The sequence below is a fragment of the Quercus robur genome, chromosome 2 (genome assembly GCF_932294415.1).
Source record: "Quercus robur chromosome 2, dhQueRobu3.1, whole genome shotgun sequence".
In the NCBI taxonomy this organism is placed as follows: domain Eukaryota; kingdom Viridiplantae; phylum Streptophyta; class Magnoliopsida; order Fagales; family Fagaceae; genus Quercus; species Quercus robur.
Genome location: NC_065535.1, coordinates 93,996,034 through 94,023,870, shown reverse-complemented (window position 1 = coordinate 94,023,870; position 27,837 = coordinate 93,996,034). Strand labels below are relative to the sequence as shown.

General features: G+C 36.6%; 4 protein-coding genes and 1 long non-coding RNA gene across 5 annotated transcripts; 2 read left to right on the top strand and 3 right to left on the bottom strand.

The window, feature by feature from the left end:
* Positions 1 to 447: 447 nt before the first annotated feature.
* On the bottom strand, positions 448 to 4,787 carry LOC126707574 (uncharacterized). Its single transcript, XR_007648985.1, has 2 exons — positions 4,533 to 4,787; positions 448 to 820 (listed from the first exon to the last, which is right to left on the bottom strand). It is a non-coding gene; the product is annotated as an uncharacterized LOC126707574 (long non-coding RNA).
* Positions 4,788 to 6,253: 1,466 nt separating this feature from the next.
* Positions 6,254 to 14,182, bottom strand: LOC126715939 (serine/threonine-protein phosphatase 7 long form homolog). Its single transcript, XM_050416798.1, has 9 exons — positions 13,663 to 14,182; positions 9,512 to 9,623; positions 8,622 to 9,388; positions 8,431 to 8,521; positions 7,856 to 8,254; positions 6,859 to 7,614; positions 6,665 to 6,757; positions 6,452 to 6,515; positions 6,254 to 6,307 (listed from the first exon to the last, which is right to left on the bottom strand). The coding sequence occupies exons 2-5, from the start codon at positions 9,620 to 9,622 to the stop codon at positions 7,952 to 7,954; spliced, it is 1,272 nt and encodes a 423-aa protein (XP_050272755.1). The 5' UTR covers position 9,623; positions 13,663 to 14,182; the 3' UTR covers positions 6,254 to 6,307; positions 6,452 to 6,515; positions 6,665 to 6,757; positions 6,859 to 7,614; positions 7,856 to 7,951.
* On the bottom strand, positions 6,303 to 7,641 carry LOC126705631 (proline-rich receptor-like protein kinase PERK8). The gene is made up of 3 exons (XM_050404738.1): positions 6,859 to 7,641; positions 6,452 to 6,515; positions 6,303 to 6,307 (listed from the first exon to the last, which is right to left on the bottom strand). The coding sequence occupies exons 1-3, from the start codon at positions 7,639 to 7,641 to the stop codon at positions 6,303 to 6,305; spliced, it is 852 nt and encodes a 283-aa protein (XP_050260695.1).
* An 11-nt stretch (positions 14,183 to 14,193) lies between the features above and the next one.
* On the top strand, positions 14,194 to 23,229 carry LOC126715938 (uncharacterized). The gene is made up of 7 exons (XM_050416797.1): positions 14,194 to 14,610; positions 15,888 to 16,054; positions 16,846 to 17,094; positions 17,621 to 17,755; positions 17,948 to 18,130; positions 21,692 to 21,853; positions 22,094 to 23,229. Exons 1-7 carry the CDS (start codon positions 14,250 to 14,252, stop codon positions 22,520 to 22,522), a joined length of 1,686 nt encoding a protein of 561 aa, XP_050272754.1. The 5' UTR covers positions 14,194 to 14,249; the 3' UTR covers positions 22,523 to 23,229.
* A 1,073-nt stretch (positions 23,230 to 24,302) lies between these two features.
* Positions 24,303 to 25,613, top strand: LOC126707565 (aspartic proteinase CDR1-like). The gene has a single exon (XM_050407289.1). It carries the CDS (start codon positions 24,303 to 24,305, stop codon positions 25,611 to 25,613), a length of 1,311 nt encoding a protein of 436 aa, XP_050263246.1.
* The last annotated feature ends 2,224 nt before the right edge of the window (positions 25,614 to 27,837 follow it).

Genomic DNA, 27,837 nt, shown 5'->3' with positions numbered 1-27,837 from the left:
CTTTTCAGGATAGGGACAAGTCCGATGACTAGTTGCTCGCTTATTTTAGTGGCTCTCTTATTGATTGGTCTAAGGCTTGGGGACTCACCTCTAGTGATTCTATCCCTATGTTCCGTAGTTATCTTCTCTGTAATTAATATGCTCTTTGTTGTCTCCGTTTGTTTTCTTGTTTCAGTTATCTCATTGTCTCTATTTTTTGTTTGTTTCCAGTCTTATTCTCTGTTCTGCCTTGTGTTTTCATGAGGTACCTTTTAATATATATCTTTCTTACTTATCAAAAAAAAACAAAATTTCTTCCATTTTTCTCAATCTGTGGCAATTTATTTTTTATTTTTTTTTACAAATCTATTAGTAATATGTATATAATGGTCAATCACTCTCCTTTGCCTATATATTGTATGCTTCGAAATAGAGGTCATTGCAATATAATTAATTGATACGTGATACTTATCCAAATTGCACAATTTGTATTTCTTGTATAGAAGATCATACTCATCCAAATTCCACAGTTGTTGTCTCATAATATTGTAATCAAAAAAGTCACAGTAATAACCCAATAAAAAAGATCTCGAAAAGCAATGACTAAGCTTTAACCTACAATAAAAACAGGAAGTAGTTGATTTGGAGGGAACATTACACCTTCGCCCAGGCTCTTCCTGACCAAATTCTTCGCGAAATTCCCTAAACAACTTGTGTTGAATTCTTTTTTGTTTTCAGACTTGGAACCATCACCCATCATGCCGTAGTCGATGAATTTGACTGCACGACTGGTAACATCGTGCTACAATTCGTCCAGATTGGGTTTCTCCATTCTCTTCTTCTGTGCAAGATAAAACCATTAGCGAAGAAAAGTTACCGACCTTAAAATGTGAAATGCTTAAGAGCATAACTAACATAACTAACACAAACGTAGTAGCACATTCTACAAAATTGCATGATAAGGCTATTACAAGTCCAAAACACGTAAGGTAAGAAAACTTAACAATTGTCTAGAAAGGAAATTTAGAAGCTTTGAGAGGTGTGAAGCGACCACTTTAGATTTGAGATTGGTGTTTTGAGGAACCACAATTGAATGGATGACCAATGACAGCAGCAGGATTATTTTCATTTTCCAACTTATTAGATTTTATTGATCATTGAACCTTTAGAGTTACTTATTGTATACTTCCTGTGTACTTGGGCTACATATGTCTATTTCTTAATAAAACTTATCACTTGAGTTTTCAAAAAGGCTTGTCCTAGGCACTCATGTTTTTTGGTTTCCCTAAAATCGAATATTTTTAAGTTGGTAAAGACCCACCCCTTGTTTCAGTCAGAATGAGTCCCCGTGACCCCAGGACATTGGCTTCTGCCAACAGTGGACTATTAAGGATCGCATCCCATGCATATTCTACATTATAGCCTGCAACTAATTCAGCTTCTGCTTCTGGGAGATTAAACGGAGCTTGATTAGTTATCAAAAATAAAAACTCCTCCAATGATTTTAACCACAGAGGGGAAGTTTCTTACAGCCTACCGTCTTTCCTAGTCATTTTCTTTTCTCACTGATAATAAATAATAGTTTGCAAAAACATTCAACGTGTTTGTTTATAAACTTTGTTCCATATTCCACCCAATAAGGTCTTCTTTCCTTTTTCTTTTTTTTAAGGACACACCAACTCGAAGCATTTCAATCAAAATCATTCCATTATTTTATAACATATAAATAAAACAAGTGTTTCTATACTCTTAGCTACCAACTGACTCTTTCTCCTCACATGGTGATGGTTTAAATACATCAACAAATGGAAAGAATTAACAGAGAAGTTAATATCAACAGAACATTTTAACATAGGAATGCTATTCTGTAGAGATAAATTTATAGATGCTACTGATTCTGTATATATTTTTATTAGATTGCCTTGATAACACCAACGGTTTAGGCTATGTTCGCACATTTTTCTTCAAAGGAGAAATACATCTTCTACACTGTTCTGCAGTGCTCTTATTGCAGTGTTAAATGAAGAAAAGTATGGTATATGTTTGAAGTTTTCTGTAAAAAAAATTAAAATTGAAAGTTTTTGAAAAAATAACATATGAAATTAGAGAGTATCACAAACTATTAATGTTATAGTTGGCAAAAAAGCAATTAGTGCTATGCTTAATGATTAGTGCCATACAAGGAAACAAATCTTCATAATGTCACTCAGTCACAAGAGAATTACGAACGCTTTATGTAAGTGTACAATATTCTAGGCCAATACCAAATGCCATTTCAGAAACAATACAATTAGATCTTGTTAGATACAGGACCTGACCTACGACCCATGGATTGTCCACATGGATTAGTATACTAAGAAAAGTTTGAATTTAAACTAAGGATGACTTGATAAGCAATGTCAAGTAATGGATGAGACGATTATGTAGATAACTCCTCACTAAGTTAAAACTCCTCTTAACAAGAGAAATCAATGAGTGCACAGAAAATCTTATGTAAAGCTTCTAAGAGAAATCAATGAGTGCTCCAAAAATATACTCCTCTCTCTAGTGCCATCTCTTCAGAATCACCATCAACAGTACCCTAGAACTTGGAGTAACAGAATAATTTATTGGAGAGACCCCGGTAGCCTCTCTGGAGGCTCGTAAGACAAGCTAAAGGTCCAGTTTGTGGTTAATTAGTTTGTGCAAGGCATACGAAATCTAACCTACTTTTTTTTAACAGATCTAAACTAAACTTAGCTGCAAGTGCACTCGAACTGGATTTTTACATTCTACAGACATTCAGAAAACGCCTTATTAACAATAAAGATTTTCTCACAGAAGAATGAAAGTAAAGAAAATTGGGGGAAGCAGTTATTGTAATAATATGTAAGTATGTGTAAATACATGCAAGCATAATAACCAAATTCAAGTTGCAAGAGCACTATATTCTAGGCAGGGAAATCATTCCGTTTAGGCTGAAAGTTGCCCATTTCCCTAGATTTCATTGATCTAATTTTAGAACAAATTCATGTATCGTAAACCAATTAGCTTTAGCTCAAATATTACCTCCTCCCAGGAAAAACTGGGAGGATGGCATGGCTGTAGGTTCATGACCCACAGGATGCTGTGACTTACAAAAAAAAAAAAAAAAAAAAAAAAAAAAAACATTTTAAGAACAGATTGATGTTTCCTATGTTTATATTTAACATGATGCTTGGAAAGACCTTCTCACAACCCTGATTAAAGACAACTTGGGGTTATTCAGCCCAAACATGTACCCCACCACCGGCCAATTCTGTTTTAGGTAAAAGTAAAACTGAAAAATAATATAGCCAGGATTCTAACTTAGCTAGTCTGGAAAATTGTGAACTCTAGCAAGGATGTATAATGTGCATCTATATAGTGTTTAGGAATGAATAAATTTGCAAGAGGAAAAGACATAAATGGGGAAAAGAAATATTTTTGCTCTTGTAACTATTAGTAATGGCTCAAAACAATCAGATATTTGTGCTCTAGTTTCTCAAAAACAAAATAATAAAGATATATAACTCTATATATTCAAATTCATTTGTAGTTAGCAATATAAAAGCTTTTCTTATTTCTTTTTTTTTATTATTATTGGTGAGTTTACAAATGCACCTAGTAGTGGGTTTGAACCAGCAATCTTACCCTCCACCCTTTCTTATAAGCATTGTAGAATAATTATAAACATTGCTTTCAGTGCACAGTATCAATGCACCTAAGCCAATTCAGCACTTCACTACTTGGTTGACAACCAGCTAGGTGGACCAGAATGCTTAGGTTGACCATTTTATCCCGATGAGTTCCACAACAAAGTTATTGCACTGAAGAAACATTTTGAGACACTAATATTACAAACAAAATAAGATAAAAGGGGAAAAGTTTGAGATAAAAGGAAATCCAGAAACTCTCCATATTGTGGATGAACAGGCTTAGATATGCTCATTATCAGAGCATGAAGAGAAGAGAGTTGAAGAGCTAATGCTACAGCCTAGTAGCAAATGATTAATAACAGACAAAAGGAATCCCATGACATACAGCCTCCTGTGAGGCTCCCTTGTCATAACTGAACAAAATATGAACCATAAATGAGTTTTATAATAGCATGTAAAATGTAATAACAATACATATTAACTATCGATATAATAATTGTTTCCATTATTTGTTACAGATGTTTAGAAAAGCTATTTTTGAACTGGAAGAGGCCCAAATGCTTTTAAAAAATAAAATAAAATGAAGCTGTTATCAAAAAACTCATGAATATATTTATCCACTAGCTAAAACAAGAACTTCACAAACTTTTACATTCAGAAAATTGAGGCACATAAGTGCTAAATGATTGGAGAGAGGTTAGTAGCATTAAGTTATTTAGGTAGTTTTTAAATTGTTTTATTTTTATTTTTTTCTGTAATGAAAGCAAAGCAAAAGGATTAGGTAGCATGAAGTTTTTGTAAGAAAGTTATTGCTTATTCCTGAAAAGAAGATTCTCTTATCTCTTTCTTTTACTTTATACTAGACACTAGACATAACATAGCCAAGAAAAAACTTACCAAAGGATAGTATCATATTTCTTCTCCGGTGGAGTTGGTCTGAACAAAATTTTCTTGTTGGAATGAGACCATGTGAAACAGATTTGTTTCTGTAGAAGAACAGTCCCTAGAGATTTCCATCATCTCTTCATTTGGTGATGCAGCAACACTCTGCTCTGAACCATTTGCACTCCTTGAAACCTCCAATTTTGAAGCCTTTGCATGTGTCTTCCCAGCACGTTCAAATTTGTTGAGATGCCAGTTTGCATCCTCTATTCGATCTGGCACATAAAGAAGATTACATTAAGCACAATCCCTGATTTCAGGTCCATTTCAACCTTGAAAACTTCAATACTTGAGCACACCTTTGTCTCATACTGGTAAAACCATACTTTTAAATGATATGAACAACAATCGTTAAGTTTCAACTAACCCAACCTGAAACAATGTATGTTTGGCTAGGATTTGGCCTAAGGTTTTCAAAAATAAAGTGTTCAAGCTAGGCATTGATTCTAATCAGAGTCAAACACATACATCCAGATCTTAGCCTAAGAGACTCATCAAGCTTGGGAAACAGACATGTCAGATTATCTTTATCTAGGGGCTATAAGGTCAATATATAACCAAAAACCAGAATGTGGGCACTTTATATGCACTTATTTCAATATTGCACATGCCTATAGATTAAAAATATGCTACTAAAGCATTCATTCTGCAGAAGTTTTGACAGCTCTAGGGAAAAATGCTAGAAAGTAATACTAGAGGAATGTAGAATAGCTTGTGTGAATGCACCTGAGTGTAAAGAAGGGGTATTCATGCGGGAGACACAAAATGCAAACAAATCCATCTTCTTGTGTAAGTGGCAGCCAAGAATGCAATTTCTTGATCTTTCTTTAAGGAAAATTCCTATTTGGATAAAAATTTTCATCTCCCTGTGGAGTACTAGAATCACATTTGTTTAGGGCATGTGGCCAGTGGGGTTGAAAGGCCTTTGTACACTGATACTGTAACTGAAGTGAATCAAAGGCTCAGTTTTACTCAGGTTTTTGTGGATGTTGATCTGGAGGCTGAGTTTCCTAGGGAGATTTAAGTTGATATGGGGAATGGTAATTAATTTCTTGTTGGGATTGAGTACCCATGGATCCCTATGAAGTGTCCAAAATGCAAATTTTTTGGACACTCTGCTGCCAATTGTGGTAATACTGAAATGGTTGATCCAAAGAGGATGACTAAGAGACGATGGGTTCCTATGGCTAAGGAGGTTGTAGATGTAGTGAAGACTGATAATTCAAGGAGAAAGCAAGCTCAAGTGAAGGTTACTAATCCTAAGGTAACTCCGAAGCCTCCTTTCTCAAGTAATAGGTATGCTGTGGTCTAGGTAGATGTGCTATTAAAGCAGACCTAAGGAAAGCTTATGACTCTGTAAATTGGAATTTTATTACCATGTGCTTGATAGCTACTGGTTTTCCAGTGAAGTTTGTAATGTGGATAAGGGATTGCATCACCAATCCAAGGTTTTCTATATCTTTAAATGGAAGCATCCAGTAAAGAACAATACTGATTTATAGAATTATTCCTAAAACATGCAAATCAAACTTTGTTTAGCACAAAAATTAACCAATGCTTATCATATTAAGAAATTTCTTGAGCATCATATTTGTCATAAACCAAAGCAAGAGTAGATCTCGATTAAACTAAAGCTGAATTAGAATTGAGATATACGTCTACAAAAAATATATAAGATGCCTTAAACTACAAACTCAAGAGGTGGACCACTACCAAACAGAATGTCTATTCTGCATCATGCATTTACAAAGGGGAAGATCCATATCAACTACACTGACCTAACAGAATGTCTAAACCTTTGAACTAGATTGACAACACATAATTATAGGTCAACAAGCTTGAAATAAGTAATGTGCATAATAGTTGAGACTTACCCACAAACTCTCGACAAACTTGAAGATCTAAGAAATTTTCAAACTCAAAAATGTAACTTCCACCCTGGAATAACACATAAATAGAAATTTGCATACATCATCAAATGAGCTAGGGAAAATAACATTTACTAAAATGGTAATGTATTGAAAGTCAATTAAAATCCTAAAGTTTCTAATATGTAAAGTATGAAACATAATTTTCAAGGCACTTACTCAAGGTTCACCAATTTTGTGTTTTTTAGCCCTCGTGTAATGTTTGTGTGGGGGAGGAGGCTGCGGGGCATCAACCTTAGGGTCATCATCGTGCTGCAAATTCCATTACATGCATGCAATCAATATTCTCCATAATGGTAAGAGTAAAGTGAAGTAGAAAATATATTATTACATTCAAATTAAAGTTATCATACCATAGCGGGGCCTCGGTGTCCTATTTTGTGTCCACCTGTCCCACACGTGGGTGCTCTTCTACTGCGTTGCGGTCTACCTCGTGGGGGTGAGGCCTGATGAGGGCGATTAAGGTCCGGTACATCAATATGTGGCTCTACAGTGTCAATCCCAACCGGAGATCCTAGAGGGTCAGATGAGGATGTGGTAGGTGGGTAATCCTGCTCTATGTAGAGGCCAGGAGTGGGTGCACTAGAGCCAGTGTGTGGGTATGAGGGTGTCTCGGGGAGTATAGGAGGGGTCACATTTTGGTCAATACTGACATCGAAATTGGGCTGCGAAGGTGGGCTGGGTGAAGGGACCTCGGGCTGAGGAGATGCATATGGGATGGGTGAAGGGACCTCAGGCTGAGGAGATGCTTGCGGGATGGGTGGAGGCATCTCAAGAGTAGTTACAACCCGAGGGGTTGTTGCACGCCGACCACGGCCCCTAACTGCACTTGTGCTTGGGGTTGCTGTAGCAGGCCGAAGACGACCCCTAGCTGCGCTTGTGCTTGGGCTTGTAGTAGCACGATGACCACGGGTCGGTGTACTTACGGGTGCTGCACTTGTGCTTGGGGTTGCAGCAGCTGCTAGTTCAGTCTCATCCCCATTGTTTGCATGCTCATTTACTGCAGGACCACCACCAAGGCCAGCCACATTATTTAGGATACGCCGGACATGGTTGTGAGCTTGGCTGCCTTCAGGAAGCATCGCCAACAGCGCTAAATGGCTTTGAATCTGAAACGGAGAAAGAACCAACATCATTTATGTATCAATTAATGAATGAATAATATAAGACTTATGAATCTACTCAAAACTAACAGTTCTATTAGAATACTATATGTATCAAAAACTATTTCATTACATGTCAGTCAAAGCAAACCAGATTTGCTGAGAAATTCATAGAAATTGATTTTATGTTCATACATGTACTCAAGTAAAACGAAGTAGGCAATCAAATGTAAGTAGAACACATTACCATAATATCTAATTTAGCGCTGTTGCGGTCGACATACTTTCGACTGACCGGACGGTACCAGACGTAATAGGCATGATTGCGGGGCATCTCACCAATCTAAGGAGGTGCACGACAAACTTGTTGTCGTCTCATTTCCCAAGAAATGATATACGGTCCATGCTCCTCCCTCCAATTCCTTTCCACCTTCCCACGTAAGTCGATTTTATGCAGCCTATCATCGTAGACAACATGGTCAGGCCGCTCCTGCGCCAAGCCAAATTGTCGAAGGACACGGTCTGGGTGGTGTTTCTCTACTATGCAAAAACACAAAAGCGGCACCCTTGCTGTCCACATATCCCTCCCTGCAATGCAGAACTCAGGAAGGTGGCTGAAGTGTGCCTCGTATGGCTGCCACACAATCTACGATAGAAAAAAAAAAAACAATTATCATAGCATCTTCAAATGTGAAACAAGGGAAAATACATATATAAAGGGTAAAAAAACTAAAATTATAACAAAAGATATGTTAAAGGATGAAGCAATCATATTATTAACGAAAATGATCATAACCAAACAAATTTTTTGAATATTATTACCTGCTCTGGCTGCATTGTAACTAATAGCTCGCGATAGTGGACCAAGGCCATGCCGGATGGTCTACTCTTCGGGCTTGGCACCCGCACCCACCTACAATTACAAGCAAGCAAAAAACATAAGAACAATAATACAATTTAGTTACACAAAAATGTACATTGCAGAACACACTTGGTATCAAGAAAAGACTTACTTAAATGCAAGTGGAGCATATGGCCATGGGCCATAATCACATCCAGGTGGGGGCTCTATCCTCGGGCACAAGAATGGCAACCTTGCCCATGCCCAATACTGGACCAAGGTGCACGCCCCACCAATCTGCGATGCCCCTTTCTCGCTTGCCCGACACAACTCCCTATATAACCAGGCCAGGCAACCACTACCCCAACTATAATGTGGCGGATCACGAAGGTTACGCATGAAGTCCAGGAACATCAAATGCACCCTATCTCCTGACTTGTCCATGAAAAGTTTGTCCCCTATTAGCGCTAACATATAGCACCGGGCATACCGGTGTATCTGCATCTCCGTTGCGTCATGAGGCAATGGCGCTGCAACGGCCTCAACAAGTCGGCTGATGAGAATTCTTTGCCCCACCAATGTTTTATTGTCATTCGGCGGACTAAAACCCAGCAACTCCGTACACAATCGCCTCCAACCCCCATCATCCACCACAGCAGTCGGCCCAACCAAGACGTCACCGTCTATCGGAAGTCCAAAAATTACCTCCACATCTTCTAGGGTGATTGTCATCTCACCATGTGGAAGATGGAAAGAATGAGTCTCCGGCCGCCATCGCTCAACTAGGGCCGATATTAGGCAATTGTCTATCTCTCTTGAAGGGGCTCTAAACAATCCTTCTAGCCTTAGCAATTTGATAATATCAATGACTCGATTATCTTGCATCTGAACGTTTGCCATCTCCTTAGTGCGACCACGGCACGTAAGTGGGCCCGAGTCCTACAAAATCGATCAAAATTATAGCGGTTGTTAGAACTAGAAATACAACATTGAAAGAACTTGCTAACTAACAATCAAAGACAACGTAAATATTAAAGCAGTTGTTAGAACTAGAAATTTCACCTCGCCATTCCAAATGGCCTCTGATCGATGATATGGCTGTCGTGTCAACAATGACCTCTCACGCGGACCGGGGTCCAAGACCTCTAACTCCTCATCAATCCGAGGCTCCATACTGCAAACAATGCAACTGTGAGATCATTAATAGTGTAGGGGCAAAGGAGTGCTACTGTAAAATAGAATTTTCTTCAAAAAACGTAAGTTCGCAATCATACCAAAAAACATGCAAATCGATGATGTTTACGCAATCAAAGAAATTAGAATTGGTAAGTTAGAAAAAAACATAATGAATTTTTTGGAGTTGGAATAATTTTGTAAACTTTTACAATTAAAAGAAATTGAATTCTGTACCAAATAAAATGACTACTTTCATTAATTCTGCTTTGTGTTGGTTATGAACTTTTAGCATGCTTATTTATCAATTGGTTGAACATATATGGACTGTGTGAGTATCATGTTTCCTGCCACTTATCAATTGGTTGAACAATGGTTCAGAATGATTCTTCCCCTTATTGAATTGTAATAACTAGATTGAAGTCCATAAATGGATATTTAGACGTCTAAAATAGTTGAATTTTGCATATCTATGGTGTTGCCACCACACAAATAAGAATCTGGTTTTTGTAGTACATTTTAGCTTTAGTTGTACGTGGCTTACTGGCTTTTGCCATTGACTGAAAGGAACTTGGTTACTTGATTCCCCCTTGATCTTATGTTCACTAAAGTAGTCAAAACAACAATGAAGGCCCTATCTAAGCCCTATTGCTGTAAAGAGACAGCTTGAGAGTTGGCCGGACTTTCTATGTAATTAGTAAATGACTTTCTTAATTCTACAGGACTCTTCCTCATAGGCGTATGATTGTACTTCTCCCATGTAATGCTTCCTCTTATTAATTAAGGATATCTACTCAGAGTTCCCAGTCTGTGTACTTTTTAAATAATAAATATTGTCATTCAGATTAAATTTGAGTTCAGAATCACTAAATAGAGTGGCTGGGTATATTATTTTGATAAATGAAGGCTCTTTACTGAACTGCATGGTCTACATTCCACTTTCTAAAATTTAATGCACACTTCTTTACTGGTTCTGCTTAACCCTACAACACTGAGAGAAGGCACCTTTGATGAAAATTTGAGTAAAGCTGCTTCGTTATATAAATTAGACATCCTGTAAAGGGACTTTGTTTAGGTGTCTGTAGCATCTTATGTCAAACTGAAGCAGTCTTGATACAGAAAATTTCAAGGGGATGGGAGAAATTTTTTGTCGGTGTAATTAGTTCTGGGGGGCTCAGGTACACAAACATTGAAATGGTGCCCCCTTGTATGTCTGTCCTTGAGAGGCTTAACTTCATTTTATTATCTCTAATGTGTTATTTAAAGGAGGAGATTGCACTTATTTAGCTTGCTATGAGATTGGTAAGATTGAAGAGCATGAGAGTTTCAAGTCTTAAGTTTTAGTTATCATTGAATGATATATCAACTTATCATATTGCATAATCTTTGTCATGCAAAATAAATGACCATTGGGCATGGGGCATGGGGGATGAAAACTGCAGTGGTTTTGGCTGATATTTTATTGAATATTTGGGGTGATTTGGTGATATTATTAATTGCCCATATGCAACTTAAAAATCAAGAGGAATCTAATTTGTTATTATTATAATGTTTTCATGAGAAAATCTAATGCCTGTTTTATTTAATCTATTGGTGACAGAGTACTAATTTTATGATTTTTTTTGGGCAGAACATTTGTTAGTGAAGTAGTTACAGGATACCTTCCCAGTCTTATTCTTCAGTTGTTTCTGAAAATAGTGCCTCCTATAATGGAGTTGCTTTCATCTATTCAAGGATATGTTTCTCATAGTGATATAGAAAAGAGTGCATGTAACAAAGTCCTTTGGTTTACAATATGGAACATTTTCTTTGCAACGGTATTTTCTGGATCAGTTTTATATCAGCTTTCCCTCATCCTTGATCCCAAGAATATTCCTGCAAGGCTAGCTGTTGCGGTCCCAGCACAGGTGAGACTAATTTTCCACCTTTGAAAATTCTACCTTAGTGTTTTATATATATAAATATATATATATATATATATATATATATATATATATATAAAATAAAGGCTAGCACAAATAATTCCAGAAAGTGAAACTTACAGAAGAATGATATTTTCTATTTATGGATTTTTTGTTTGACAGATAGTTCTTAATATATTTCCACCCATCTGGCTATGCCTTTTTGGCTAATATATGAAGGGATAATGATAAAACTGGCTGCATGCTTTAGGCAATAATCTGTTGTGTTTTTTTCTTGGATTTTATTATGATAAGTTAAATTTTCAAATGTGATCACTTTATAGGATGTAGAAATTACATGCTATTTGCTGAATTCGTTTCTGTTCTAATAAAATTTCTTAATTTGTCAAGAAAAGAAAAGAGAGATACTTATCAAAGAAAGAGAAAAAGAAAGGATAGTGGTAACATTTTACAACTCTGGTTACTTTACGGGTAATCCGACTACCCTACATTTTGAATCTTGCCAAGTTTTTGTCCCCTATGCCCATTTTGATAGATACTTATAGTGTGTGTGTGTGTCCAATATAGTTTTAATTCTTTCCCGAATGAAGTAGTGAGTTATAGCATTGTATTTAAAATATGTGGAGTAGGGGGCGGAATAAAGAGTTTCAGATGAAGGGTTGGAGCATAATGGACTTTAAATATTTATATAGATCAAGAAAATGTTTTCAGTGATTATGTAGGCCAGTGAAAATGTATTTCAGTTATTTCTTTTCTTTGCAGATACAATGATGTTAGAAAAATCTTGACAATCATCTCCTAGTTCAGGTGGTTAAAACTTCCTACTTATTTTAGCATTTTCCTATTGCAGGAGCATGCTGCTATGGCTCTGCAGTATTTCCTTGGAAATCAAGCTGAAACAGCTCTACATTCTCTTCTGGTACCATCTCTTTGAGTTTATTGGGCTAATTATATTGTCTACTATTATTTTTTTGTACAATCTTATCATACATATTTAAGATTTATAACTTTCTGCTTTTGTTTTTGTAGCATTGGATCTGTAGTTATCAAACTTTATTTTCAAAAGTCTGCAGGTGTGACTCTGTTTCCCACTTTTTAAGATTTCTTTGATGGTGTTTGACTTCTAAATTTTATGTTGTTGGTGGTGCAGTAAGTGTGGACAGCTAACTTCTAACTTCTAACTTCTAACTTCTAATTTCAGCTTAGTGTTACCTCTGCACAATCACCCGAATGCATCAACTTCTTAATATTTAGTTACACATGAGGTTCCTAACCTTTGGGTGGTTAAGAATTGAAAAAGACTTTTTTATAATCCTCGTCCTCTTCTTCTTTTTTTCCCTCCCTTCCCCCAGATAAGTAAATATAAATTAAAATTAAAAATGTAATTGCAGAAAACAGATTTGTGGACCAATGTTATATAAGATCCATAGGTTCCGGTTCATCCTGAGATGCAAAACACAGAATCGCTCTTGGTCCAAACACTCCAAACACAGGTATAATCCTCTTCTTCAACTAATATTTTTTTATCTTTCGTTCCTTGGCTTGATTTGAGTATTTTTAACCCAATAAAAAAAAATTCTTAGATGTATTGTTTTGTTGACTCCATTTCCTTCCATTATTTTTTAGGTGTAAGTTCTCATTTTTTTCAAATGAATATTCTCACTTATTACTTCACAACTCATACACCGTTCATAGAACCATTTCATCAAACCCATAATTTGCTTTACAAACCCACAAACGACAATACAATCAGAAAATTAAAACAAACCCAAAACAAATCAGTGAAAATACCGTGAAACAAGATACACAAACAAATCAAACAAAACCCACAAACAAATCAAACAAAACCCACAAACAAATCAAATGAAACCCCAACAAACTAGATTAAATATCAATGTAATCCAGATATTAACACTTTTTAAACTAATGAAACCCAATCAAATGCTCAATCAGTTTTGCTAACATTAATTTCCCAAACAACCAAACAGAATAATATACATGCATTCACTGAAATGACATGAACAACCAAAACCCAGAAAGATCCGAAATTGAAAAACGAAATAGGAAACATCATGAAACTCCAAAACCTAAGATTGGAGTTCGAGAAAGAGAGAGTACCTTAGGCGCACGGTGGTTCAATGGGAGCAGTACTGACTTTGAGTGCCTCACTGTCAATGGGAGCAGAACTCAGTTTCGGTGGCTGAGTCTCAATGGGAGAACCACCTTTGGCACGGCGAGTTTGACAGAGTTTGAGAGAGTTTGAGAGAGTGAGTTGATTTTGAAATTTCCACAGTCAGGGGAAGAGTTTGAGAGAGTTTGAGAGAGTTTGAGAGAGCGGTGTCTGAGATTGAGAGATTTTGAACGGGTCTCTGTAGATTGTTTTAAGTGGGAAGGGAAAAAAGCATTAAAGCGAAAGCGAGTTTATAAAACTCGATTTCCAAAATCGAGTTTTATAAACTCGCTATCCAAGTGGAAACTTTCGCCATGTCAGCAACTGAAAAACAACAAAAACGAGTCTTAAAAGCTCGATTTTTAAATTGGATCTCGAGTTTAAGAAACTCGAGATGCTATTATTACAAATTGTTTCGTAACAGGACAACTAACGAAATACTTAGAATTTTAGGGTTATTTAGCAACGAAAATCTATCATTTCTTTACGATGAACACTTGACTCCTCTCTCTCTCTCTCTCTCTCTCTGATCTGAATGGCGGCCTCGCTGCTGCCCTCACAGTCACACACACACACCTCCCTCTTCCTCAACCATTACCGCTTACTTAGCACAAACCCTTTTCCTCTTCTCCTCCGTTTTCCCAATAAACCCCACAAGAAAACCATTTCCACCACTCTCTCTCTCACTCTCACTGTCCACAATTCTGTCACATCTCTTCAATCATTTACCCACGACGACGACGACGATGACTCTCCAAATCCCAAAACGTCGTCGTCGCTTCGCCTTGCCGCCGTAATATTCTTCCTTGGCTGCTTCACCTTTACCGCGGCGAGTGCTCGCCTCTTTAAGGTCCCTCCTCCTGCTCTCGCCTCAACAGTGCACGACCAAATTCAAGGTAGCAATTTGCATACGCACAAGGCACACGCTTATATTAGTTAATAGATTCTGTTTGAATGTTTCTCTTTTTGGGTCAAAATACACTTTTGGTGAGTTTAGACTAGAGAGTAATGCTCAGACACAACTTTGTGCATAACTTTTTGCTACAACTCGTCACGCCGCAAGTTGTGAGTGATGAAAGTGTTATGGTGGCTCATGTAGGGCACATTTCCACTACTTACAACTTGCTATATGGTGAGTTGTGTCACAAAGTTGTCTCCTGAGCGTTTACTCTTAGACTAGACCCATTTGAAGTCCATGTGGACAAACTAAAAAAGACACGTCATCACTTCATTAGACATATCAGCTAGCTAGCACGAATGCTTCATTTAGAGTGTGGTAGCCATGTTGTATCTTGTCGTTGTACGGGACATTTTATGTTATAATTTTTCAGAAATTGTTTGTCACTGTGTCTTACTTGTACTGTATCTGTGTCTGTGCTTCCTAGCATATTATGACTAAAAGCAAACACTTTAATTTTGTTAGACTAAAAACGCCGACTTTATGTTTGTTAGGGACTAAAAATGATCAGCTTAAGTTTTTAGGTACTAATAGCGATCACTTGTTAGGGACTCAAATTGATCACTTAAAATTTTTTAGGGACTAAAAACGATGACTTTTATGTTTGTTAGGGACTAAAAGTGATCGGCTTAAGTTTTTAGGTACTAATAGTGATCACTTGTTAGGGACTCAAATTGATCACTTTAAATTTGGTAGGTGCTAAAAGCAATGACTTTATGTTGTTAGTGACTAAAAGTGATCAACTTAAGTTTCTTAGGTACTAAAAGTGGTTACTTGTTGGGAACTCAAATTGATCACTTTAAATTTGTTAGGGACTAAAAATGATGACTTATATGTTTGTTAGCAACTAAAAGTGATCAACTTAAGTTTCTTAGGTACTAAAAGTGATCACTTTAAATTTATTAGGAACTAAATACAACAGCTTTAAGTTTGTTAAGGACAAAAAACGATCATCCTAAGTTTCGTAGGTACTACAAGTGATCACTTGTTAGGGACTCAAAGCGATTGCCTTAAGTTTGTTAGGTACTAAAATAACTTGTTAGGGACTAAAAGGTTCCATTTGAACTCCAGGGCTCATGGGGTAAAGTTGAGAAATGTATTGAAGTATAAGACCTCAACGGTGTATTTTGGCTTTTCTTTTTTTATAAACAAACAAACAGTGGAGTAATTTATGAATTTGTTTTTATTTTTTGTGAAACATGGATGGAAGATTAGATGATCATGGTGGTGATAGTGCAAAACCTGAGAATGTGGAAAATTTAGAAGATGATGACAAGGAGTTAAGGGCGAAATTCCAAGCTTGGAAGTCTAAAACTTATGCTCTCACTGTCCCTCTCACAGTTGTTGCTCTACGTGGCTCTCTACCTCCTTCTTGGATTAAGGTCTGTCTGTTGTGAGTAATTTCTCTTTGTTTATAATTATTGGTGGAGACAGTGAATCATTGTTATCGTTATGCAATATATGTGCGGATTAAGGTAATATGCTTAGGGAACATAATATAAGTAATAGTAATAACAACAACAATCAAGCTTTAGTTCCAAAATTTTTATAAGTACTAGTAAACAAACTCAAGATATTAAAGGTATTAAGAAATTTTTTTGGATTTTTCAATCAAAACTACTAGCTTTTGTTGTCAATCAATAAACTTTAGCTCAAATAACAATTTCTTCTCATGTGAGAATGGGATCATCAGATGAAAACCCACTAGATGTAAGTTTATGAATGATTGGCGATCTAAGCAATTTAGTGGGAAAAAGAAGAAAAGAAAAGGGAGAGAAAAGCAATATATAGTACTTATCAAAGAAAAAGAAGAAGAGAAAAGCAATACATAGAACTAAATGTGGATAAGCAGTAAGCCTACATGCATCTAATTTTCACTATCAGGAAAGAACAGGGATTACAACATACATATAAGTCCCCAGTTAAAGCCCTAACTATATGCATTGAAATCTCCACTTGTTGTGCTTACGCTCTTCTTGCTTTGCTATGCTCAACTGATGAGGCCTCTATAGCAGAGATTGGTATTACTTTCTTATTTAGAATATGAGCCACCATCTCTAACAATTCATGTGTATGTGTAACTTACCAATCAAGGAAAAAAAAAAAAGAAGAAAAAGAAAACTAGATGTTGTGATCATATAAACTATATTCTTCCTGATTTGTATGTATGTAGGACTTTATAGAATCACAAGGAAGGAGATTGAAGTTTCGCCTGAAATACAATGGAAGTCTTGAGGGCATTTTCTCTGATTTATCGATGCCCTCTCGAAAAGGTAATGTCTCACCGTCATCTACTTTGGCTGCTGACATTGTGAGTGTTGGTGACTCCTGGCTCAATTTTGCCATTACCAAGGCTATAATTGAGCCCATACAAGGGGTAGAAGACCTGGAATGGTTTAAAGGCTTAAGTGACAAATGGAAGGTAAGAATGCAACTTCTCTCATGTCCTTAGATGAATGCTATCTCTGAAACCTGTAATCTTTTTTTACTCCAGTAGTGATTTTGGGTGCAGTTTTATTGTAAGTATTGTACACTTATCAGAAGTTTTCAATTTTCTTATGTGGAATTTAGTGAACATCAGAAACTTCTAGTTTTAGAAATATTTTGGAAAGATAAAGTCAGATGGTTGATGGATTAAGTTATCTCTGACATGTCAGATTCTACAAAGGTTATCCAGAGAGTGACATTGCTGTCCTCCTAATATCAATCCCACATACTAGTATGCTAGAAATTTGCTGTTATAGACTTTGTTATGCAAGACATTTTTGTTGAAATGCATCATCGGTAACTTTGATGTGTTTGGATGTTTATATATTTTCAATGTAGATGCTAATTATTCCTCACCGATTTTATCTCCTTGAGAGATATGGCTTGTGCTTGAATTATTGTATCTAATAATTAATCCCTTTCTGTACTTTATACTTGTACTTTCACTAAAAAAGTCTCAGGTATATCTACGCAGGAACTCTGTGGGGGAAATAGATCCTGAGGGTAAAATCTGGGCTGCTCCATACAGATGGGGCTGCATGGTGATAGCGTACAAGAAGAGTAAATTTCAACAGCAAAAATTGGCTCCCATAGAGGTATATTGTGTTTGAAGGCATTCCGTTATGTTTACTACTTTAAATCAAAGACAAGATGATTTTATATAAGTATTGATATCTTGTTGGATGTGTTAGTTTTTCAGGCTTAGGACTTTGTTGTTGTTGGTATAGCATGGTTGCCACACAATATGTTGATCCAAGTGGTCATATATATTTTTTCCATGGTTGCAGGATTGGGCAGATTTATGGCGGCCTGAACTTGCAGGGAGGATTTCAATGGTTGATTCTCCTAGAGAGGTTATTGGTGCAGTTTTGAAGTATATGGGGGCATCTTATAACACAAATAACATTGACTTGCAAGTTGCTGGTGGGAGAAGTGCTGTCCAGAAAAATTTAGAATTACTTGGGAAACAGGTTTGGGATAGAAAAGATATCTTATTCTCACTCATCTAGTATGCTATAGTTCACTACCATCTTTGAAAACCATGATCTGTGTTCGCTCAATCCAAAACATGGATTGTTCCATAATTTAGTTGTTTTCTTCTTTTTCTTATCTTATTTACCAACTTTAAAGGCAACTTAATAAGCAGTATTTGAATCTTACATATTGAGCCCTAAACGTCTTAAATACTTCACTCCACAAAGCATAGGCAACATGACAATGGAGCAATAAATGGTCACTGTTTCCCCACTACACTAACACATACAACACCAGTCGGCTAATGAGAAACCCCTTTTGATAAGGTTATCATTAGTAAGAATTTTACAGTAAGCTGCTGTCCACAGAAAGAAAGACACCATCTTTGGGCCTTAAGGCCCTTAACACACCCTCTTTGGGGCCTTAACACATCATCTGCTCTTCCAAGAGAATTAATTAACACTGGTGCCACAAATAGCCTTATAGTAAGAATGAACATTGAAATTTGCCACTCCCATTCAAATGCCATCTCATCCTATCAACCTCCTCTCCCCTAGGCATGTGTGAGTAAATATGGTTTAGAAAGGAATTTGCCGATTCCATCACAATAATGAATGTCTTTTGAAATGCACATTTCAACTCCTAACCCCTTTCGTCCAATTGATAATTCAAACAAGTAGAAAATAAGGCTTCCCTATTAGATCAAGGTTTTCTATTTTACTTCTTTGTCTGATTTGCTTGATAGATGTAGTTTTTATATTTCTTAGATATGTTTGTTCTCATGCTTACCTTGGTACACGTCCTGTGTGCTTTGGCCTTTTGTATTAGTTTTTCTATCTTGGAAGTTTATTACTTATCAAAAAAAATCCTTACAAAGGAAAGTGTCCACTCCATTGATCATACCAAAATCTTACTCGGGTGCCGTCACCTACCCAAAGCCACATGTTGGAAGAAACTATCATAACTCGCTCTAATACTCCACCAAAGACTACACCCATTCATTCCTCTACCTGATTTTGTATATCATCCACCCCCTTCTTTCCCATATTTCAAATCTATCACCCAACGCCACAAGTGCATAGCTTCATGACCAAAGATTAACTTAACTTTCATTTGAGAGTTATTTTCATGTCAAATAAGCCTATCCCAATCCTTCCACATTCCAAGTTAATTGGCATACCAAGTTCTTGTTTTCTTGTACCACAACAATTCCTATTGTATAGAAAACTTAGATTTTGAAATGGAGGGTGGCATTCCCATTTGAGGTAACTTAGATTAAACATGGAGGGTGGCTCTATGAGGTTGATGCTCAGAGTGGTAAAGTAACAATTAACTTTCATTTAAGATTTCTTTTGAAATGTCAATCAATATTGAAGCTAGAATCTTAAGTTCTTCATTACAGTCACAAGTATCTATTTAACAAGACCCAAAAAATGGTGGGCACTATCATATCATTTACTATTAAAGTTACCCAATTGAATTTGAAGTTTACCCATTTCAAATAATCCTCTCTTTCTCTCTCTCAAACACACGCACACGCATAAAAAAAAGAAAAGAGACTCTTGCATGTGAGTGCAGTAGTAGTACCTTGTGTGGATTCAACGATTTTTATTTTATATGTGATTAAGGCTATGTTTGGCAACATGTAAATTATTTTCCCGAGTGTAAAGTATTTTTAGGTGAAAATATTTTTGAGAAAGGCAAATATTTTCTAGTGTTTGGTTGCATTTTGAAAATTGTATTAGAAAGTATTTTCAAGCGTTTGGTAACATTCTGGAAAATGCAAATTTTCTACTAGTTTCTCACATTTTCTCAGCCATTTTCTCAGCTTCTAAACAAATTTTATAATAGAAAATTGCAAGATATAAAATTTTTAAAGAATCAAAAATCAAAATAAAACCATTAACTTTCAAACTCGGTCAAACAGAGAGGGGGAGGAAGAAAGAGTGAGAGATTGAGGGAAAGAGAGGTAGATTGAGAAACTTGGTTGAAATTGGGTCAAGGGGGGGGTTGATCTAGAGGCGGTGATGACGATCGGTCATGGGTGGGTTGATCTAGAGGGCGGTGGCTATGAGATCAAGAGAGGTGGAGGAGACGAGCTACAGAGCAGCGGCAACAAGAACGAGATACAAGGCTCCGATCTATGTTAGGCGTTGACGACGAGCTTTAGTGGTGACGAGAATGAGATGACAAGGCTCCGATCTGTTTTTGGTGGTGACGACAAGCTTCAGGCGGCAACTATGAGCCGGTGACGGCGATGAGATTCTCCTAGGTTCAAGCTCTCTCTCTTCGGGTTCACTTTCCCTTCAATCTCTCTCTCTCTCGTGTCTGGTTTTCAGCCCGTAAAACTTGATTTGAAGGTATGGGTTGGTTCGGATGAGGGATGGGTCAATGGAGGTGGGTCGGTGAGGACGAGGACAAGGGACGGGTAAGTGAGGATGAGGGATGGGTCGGCAGAGGACAAGAACAAGGGATGGGTCGGCGGAGTGGCTTGCATGCGATGGCGGGGCCGTGTGTCAAGGGGTTGTTTTGGGCATCACCGGCAGTACCCTTTTCTTGCTCGGCTTGGGCTTGGCATGAGTGATTTCCGGTCTTCTTTGGGTTTTCTCTTTAAGCTCTCTCTCTCTCTCAGTCTCTCTTCAAATTTTTAGTCCGTAAAACTGAGTTTGAAGGTAAATCAAGTGTGTAATTGATTTTACGGTTCTGGGGGCTGAATTTTACGGTCAATGAAATGGTTTTTAGTTTGACCAAATTTTACATGTGCAACCAAACACACATCAAGGTGTAAAATATTTTCTCAAATTCATTTTCAGCCGAAACAAACGCAGCCTAAGTAAAACCACAAGACTAGAGTGGTAAACTAATTGACAGGAACTTCTTAAAATTTACAATGTAGTCAAAAAAATAATTAATCCAGCAAACGAGAGTGGTTTCAACTTAAATTCGTCTTTTCAAGTTTAAATTCAAGCTGGCAAGTTATCTCAATTTTGTGCTGGGATTGTGCAGTAAAAGTTTATATTAATGGGTAGACTTCATCAACCTCCCATTAGGTTTTTGAGGAAATGTTATGGACTTGACTCCTATTTCTAAAAATAACACTGCTTTGGGGCTAGTTTGATTATATTTTATTTTCCTCTGATTTTCCTTGTCATCACTGCCTGGTTTGTAACTACTATGTCAGGTTACTTTGGTTGGGAATTTAATTTGAAAGAAGAATATTTTGTCTCAGTTGGCACATGAGTGGTTGTAATGGTGTATCTGATACATGGATCACAAACTTTGGGGAACAGAGTGTCATTTTTTTTTTCAAATGGAAAAAAAAAGAAGGTAAGTCCATAATATTTCTGCAAAATCTTAAGGGGAGGTTGGTGTAATTTACTCAAAATTTTAATTAGTGGTAGTTGGATTGAGTTATGGCTTTCTATTTGTATCTAATGTTTGAACAATCCCTGATTAATGAGAGCATGGACATGTCAATTTTGATTACTCATTTTCCTTTCCCATTAAATTAAGTGCTAGTACTTTTATCTTCAACATTTATTTCACTGGTTTTGTAGGTTCGACTATTTGACAGCGTAAACTATCTAAAAGCATTTGGAGTGGGAGATGTGTGGGTGGCTGTTGGGTGGAGTTCTGATGTTATTCCTATTGCAAAACGCTCATCTAATGTTGCAGTAATTGTTCCCAAGTCTGGGGCTAGCTTATGGGCAGATTTATGGGTATGCCATCTATCATCTCATCTTCATTTGACTTTTAATTTTCTTATAGAATTCATGATCCTCAGAGGACATAATTTAGGTACAAACAGGAAGTTTGTAGAGACAAAATGGGTACTGAGCAGCTTCCCTTATGATTCAATAGTGCATTGGTTGTCAAACCTTTACTTTTCTGAGCATCTCACATTTTAGTGTGAAATATAGCCTTCCATTTCAGATTTCAGATATATGTTATTTTTGTAGGCCATCCCTGCCGCCTCTAGATTTGAAACAAACCAAATTGGGGGCAGAGTTAGAGGGCCATCTCCACTGATTCATCAGTGGATAGAGTTTTGCTTGCAAGCTGCTAGAGCGCTGCCTTTTAAGCAGGAGGTAATCCCAGGTGCATCTCCTTCTGCCCTTGAAAGTGCACAAGTTAAGATGCCTGCAGAGTTCACCAAGGGCAAACCAAGGCTGGACACAAACCTCATTGCTGGTATACCCCCACCTGAAATTCTGGCTAGGTGTGAGTTTTTGGAGCCATTATCGGATAGCGCATTGTCAGAGTATCAATCATTGATTAGTACCATGCAGAAACCTGGCCATGGTTTGATCCAAGGAATGCACCATTATATATCTTCAGTGATTCGAAATTTTTGGCCGGAAAGAAAGCTGCATTCAAAAATAACCTGAACACGAAAATTTGGGAGGGTCTCCCATGCCTATCTCTTCTTAAACAATTTCAAAGCTTCTATTCTGAGAACTGATTCATGAGTATACATGCCAGTGCTCTTAAATTTGAAGATCAGAGATTGCATGATGTTTCACCAATTCAAGCTTGGAATAAGTGTTCTGATACTGCAGATACAATATAGTTAGGGAAATTCATGTTTAGCTGCTCACTTTGCTGCAAATTTTGACATGTAGTAAGAAAGCTGGTTCTATATTAGAATTGACTCTCAAGCAGCACCACGTATGATTGTGGATCATGTGGTCTTAGTTTATCTTCAGGGTTCCTTCCTACTGAAGAATTTTCTTGAAGGAAATAGACTTGCATGCACATATTATGTTGTCCCTAGTTGTCATGTCAGTCCAGTGCCTCTGGAATTATGTCTTGCTTATATATAGCACTGCAACTTGGATTGGTGCCATTATTCCAGTCCACAACCCAACAATAAATTGTTGTAATATTACAGTTAATAGCCATTGTAATTCTTTGGGGTCAACTTCTGTATAAATACTGTACGCATAAGGTGAAAACAAAATTCATGTTTCTCACCAGAAAAGATAAGAAAGTAGTTTACAGGTTGCTTGGCTAGGCCTCAAAGATACCTTGCTGTTGTGCAGACTGAGTAAATATTGTTTGCTTTACAATATGTAAAGTTTCATTTTCTGTTGTCCATGCTCCTTAATTTTTATAAACTTAATGGGAGGAAAAAAAAAAAATCGTTTGAACTTCACTTGTATATGTGAAATAATTGGAAGAAAGGAAATAATCTGGCATTACAATTGGTTGAGAAATAAAATTTAATCATAAATATTTTAGGGACACAATAAACACAATCAGATTTGATGCTGTAAAGGTCTTTTGGACTTCACACAATTGCAGGAAAGCCAACAATCGGGCAGTACAATGAGTTGGAAATAAAATTTTTGCAAAGTAATATAAGGATACAATAAATGCAATTCATATCTATGGTCTGTTTGGATTGATAAGTAAAGTAAAGTATAGTAGATTTGACTCAAAATTAGCCTATTTTCAGCCTATTTTACTATATTCTCCTCCTTTCACCCCTCAATCCAAACGGGTTATATCCAATTTGGAGGAGTAATTTATGAATAGATTAAGTCTTGACACATGGCAATCACAATAATGATTAACATGGACGAATAATAATTTGCCACATGGCACTGTTGGCCTACATGGACTTTGAAGTAATACAGGAATTCGCCACATGTCAGTTCATAGAAAAAGCAAACACAACACATCACAGACTCTCAAGTTGAGCTTGTGTAACTACATTAGATATAAATATACTGTGTTAGATTAGATTCCTATGACAAGAGCAATAATATGCAACGTATCACGGAAAATATCACTCATAATTTATTATCTAGCTGCATTAAACACTGAATTTCATAACGTTATCCCCTTCTTAATTCCATCAGAGGTGTAAAGCCAGATTACAGTCTTAATGGCCCCAACCTCAAATCTGTATATACCACTTCCTCTTCCTTTGACTTTTCACATACCATACCTTGCATCTGCATCACCCAGTAAAATGTTTAGACTTCCAAAACTGAATACATTTAAATAGACCAATCAAATAATCTTTAAAAAAATGTGTAAATTGTTTTATATAATGTAATCTTTTGACCTTCCACGTTATGATTCTAAGTTCTATAAATTCAGTAATGTCCAATGTGTTTTTGTCACATCTCATTCAACCTTTCCTTCTCATATTGTCAAGTCATGGCTGCAGCTTTGAGATTAAACACTTTCCTCTCTACTTTATTAGTAGTACTTTTACTTTCATTGACAGAAGCAACTTACAGTGGAATCACAGTTGATCTCATACTGCGTGATTCGACAGAGTCTCCATCGTACAATGCCTCTCACACCCATTACGATCGCTTGTATAAGGCTTTTGCTCGTTCCATTTCACGGGCTAATCATTTCAGGCCAAGCTTAAAATCTAAGAGTTCAATCCAATCAAACGTAATAGCTAATGGCGGAGAATACCTCATGAAGATTTCCCTTGGAACCCCAGCAGTTGAGGTGCTTGGCATTGCAGATACAGGCAGTGATCTAACATGGACACAATGTGAGCCATGTGAAAAATGTTACAAGCAAAACCTTCCTCTCTTTGATCCCCAGCAATCTTCAACATATGGTAACGTGCCTTGCAATTCAAGTCCTTGCAAGGCATTAGACACTGCCTCTTGTGGCACTGATAAAAACACCTGCCAGTATGGTTATTCATATGGAGACCAATCATTCACTAATGGTGATCTTGGTGTTGAAACGTTAACCATTGGCTCAACTACTAGCCGTCCGGTCACATTACCGAATATTGTATTTGGGTGCGGGCACAATAATGATGGTACATTTAGTGAGGCAGGATCAGGCATAATTGGCCTAGGAGGTGGCCCTCTTTCTCTGGTCTCTCAACTAAACAATTCTATTGGTGGAAAATTTTCTTATTGTTTAGTTCCCACAGAAAATTCAAATGTTACAAGCAAGATTAATTTTGGTAGCAATGGCTTGGTTTCTGGCAATGGTGTGGTTTCAACACCCTTGGTTGCAAAAGATCCTTCCACATTCTATTACCTTACTCTAGAGGGCATTAGTGTTGGGAACAAGAGGTTTGCCTATAAGGCTTCTTCTAAGGCTGTTGCTAGTAATGAGGGTAACATTATTATTGACTCAGGCACAACTTTAACCCTTCTTCCACCTGAATTTCATGAAGATTTGGTATCAGCCGTAGAGAAAGCTATTGATGCTGAACGTGTTAGTGACCCGAGGGGTGTTCTTAGTCTTTGTTTCAGGTCTAAAGATGAAATTGATATCCCCATTATCACGGCTCATTTTACTGGTGCTGATGTGAAGTTGAAGCCAATCAATACATTTGCTAGAATGGATGATGATTTGGTTTGCTTCACCATGATACCATCTGGTAGTGTGGCCATATTTGGGAACTTGGCTCAGATAAACTTCTTGGTGGGATATGACCTCAAGGCCAAGAAAGTGTCCTTCCTGCCTGCTGATTGCACCAAGCACTAGTAGAGATGAATTTGTTGAAATTTGTGACTCTGCTTATGAAATTATATATGTGGAAATTATTTGTCTATGAGTTATATTAAAATCATTTGTGATGGGTGTTTATTTTATCTAAAAAACAATGTTTCAGTGTTTTTTTTTTTTTCCTGGCACTTGGAATTCGGAAATTATATGACCATGAAATATATTAGTGAAATCATAACCCAAAGATAGATCCAGTAAGTGCAAACTCAACATAATTAAAAAAAAAAAACTAATGAAATTAATTAATATTTTTTTTTTTCACAAAAAAGTATCTTGAATAAATTACTTGTCACAACTGTTTTCAACAATATTCTGAAAGGTTATTTCAGCGCTATCAAATACATCTCTATTAATATATGTGATCAAACCATGGAATTGTACAAAATTTGTGGTTAATCATTTGGAATGATATAAATGGAAAAGCTTATTGATTAGTACTATTTTGCTCCTGAATAATGTGATTTTTATTTTGGGCTGTAACTCAGGATATTTTAAACAAACAAAGAGAACCACAAAACAAGACATAACAATGATGACAATGTGAGAAATGACTTGGGCTACCAAAATTCATGACCCCATTTTAAATTTAAGCCAAAAGTAGGGATATATATATGGAGCAGGACAAGAACACAACTCAAAAGATTCGAAGGGATATATATATGGAGCAGGACAAGAACACAGCTCAAAAGATTCGAAGGAGACGTTTCTTTCTTTGCCAAAAGCTCAGTACACTGATTTCCTTCGGTGGATTTATTGCAGATGAACCTCTTCAAAATGTTGGGAGTACAGACCTGCCATCAGAAATTAGAGCACTATATAAGTTAGAAGAGTCAGCCAGGATTTTATTTAATGAGAGGATACCTACTGCTGGCTTAGCATCTATTTCAATGGTAATCTTGTGGATATTTGGACTCTGTACTAATAAGTCCATCCCTATGTCCCTAAAGTTCAGCAGTCATAAGTGAGTCTCCTATGCTTTTGGAGAAGCCGCCAATCCTTGTGCCCTTGCAATGAATACACAATTTTTAATAATTAGGCCTTAGTTGTGAAAGAAGCACGCACTTTTAATTTTGAGGATGCCTCTAATGCACCATTTTGATTCCTACTCTGTATCCAAACAATACATGATGGGGGACTTCAATTCGAAGAATAACGATTGTTGAAAGGAGGAATCGTGTGGAGGGAGGCAAGGGATGAATAGACTTCCTAAAATTCATAAACTATCTTGAGCTCAAGCTTGAATGAGAGTGACCTGCACAGGAAGGTCTCATGCATATTATTGCATTTTATTTCATAGGTTTATATAGACTTTTCCATTTTGGGGACTTGTTGCTGTCCAAGCTTTCTTGAATCTTATTGACATTTTTTTTTCCTTTCACCTTCCTATTTCTATAGCCTAACTTAGAGCCCAACTTAATAATCCTAGGTAAAACTTTTCTCCAATCCAGTTTTTAGCACATAAAACACATTGAAAATCCTTTCTCACACCAAAAATCCATGAGGGCCAATTGTGTAATCGTAGGCGTATGTTTAGGAAGAGTGTAATTTGATGACTCACATCTACTGATTACTCTCAAATATATTTCTCATGCATGTCTGCGTTCTAGGGGAGAGGGAGATGTTGAAGCTATCTCTATATGTGCAACAGGGCGTCAAAAACTATCTGTTAGTAGTTTTTCTTTGTGGAAGGAGGATGTTTCTTTCCACATTAATAATGTACTCCTAGTCAATTTTGGCTAATTTCAGTTTTAATGGCAAAGTTTGGTATTCATTCTTTAAGAAAAATGTTTCAATTTTCGAACACTTGGAATTTGGAAATTATGTGACCATAAAATTTATTAGTAAAATCATTACCCAATGACAGATCTAGAGTAAACTCAAGTAAATTAATAAAATAAAAATATTAAGTACATTAATTGATATTGTTTTCCAAAAAAGAGATTTTATATATAGGTATATATATATATATATATAGGATTAATAACTTGTCACAACTCACAATTGTTTTCAACAATATTCTGAAAGTTTAGTCATTTATTGTCAGAGCTATCGAATTATGGAAGTGATACATGATTAATAGTTGGTCTGTAACATCTGTTGGTTCTTGGTATATATGGTAAATATGACAAAGCTTATTGGGCACTATTTTAATCCTGAATTATGTGAATTTTTTTTTTAGCCGTAACTCAAAAGGCTTAAAGCA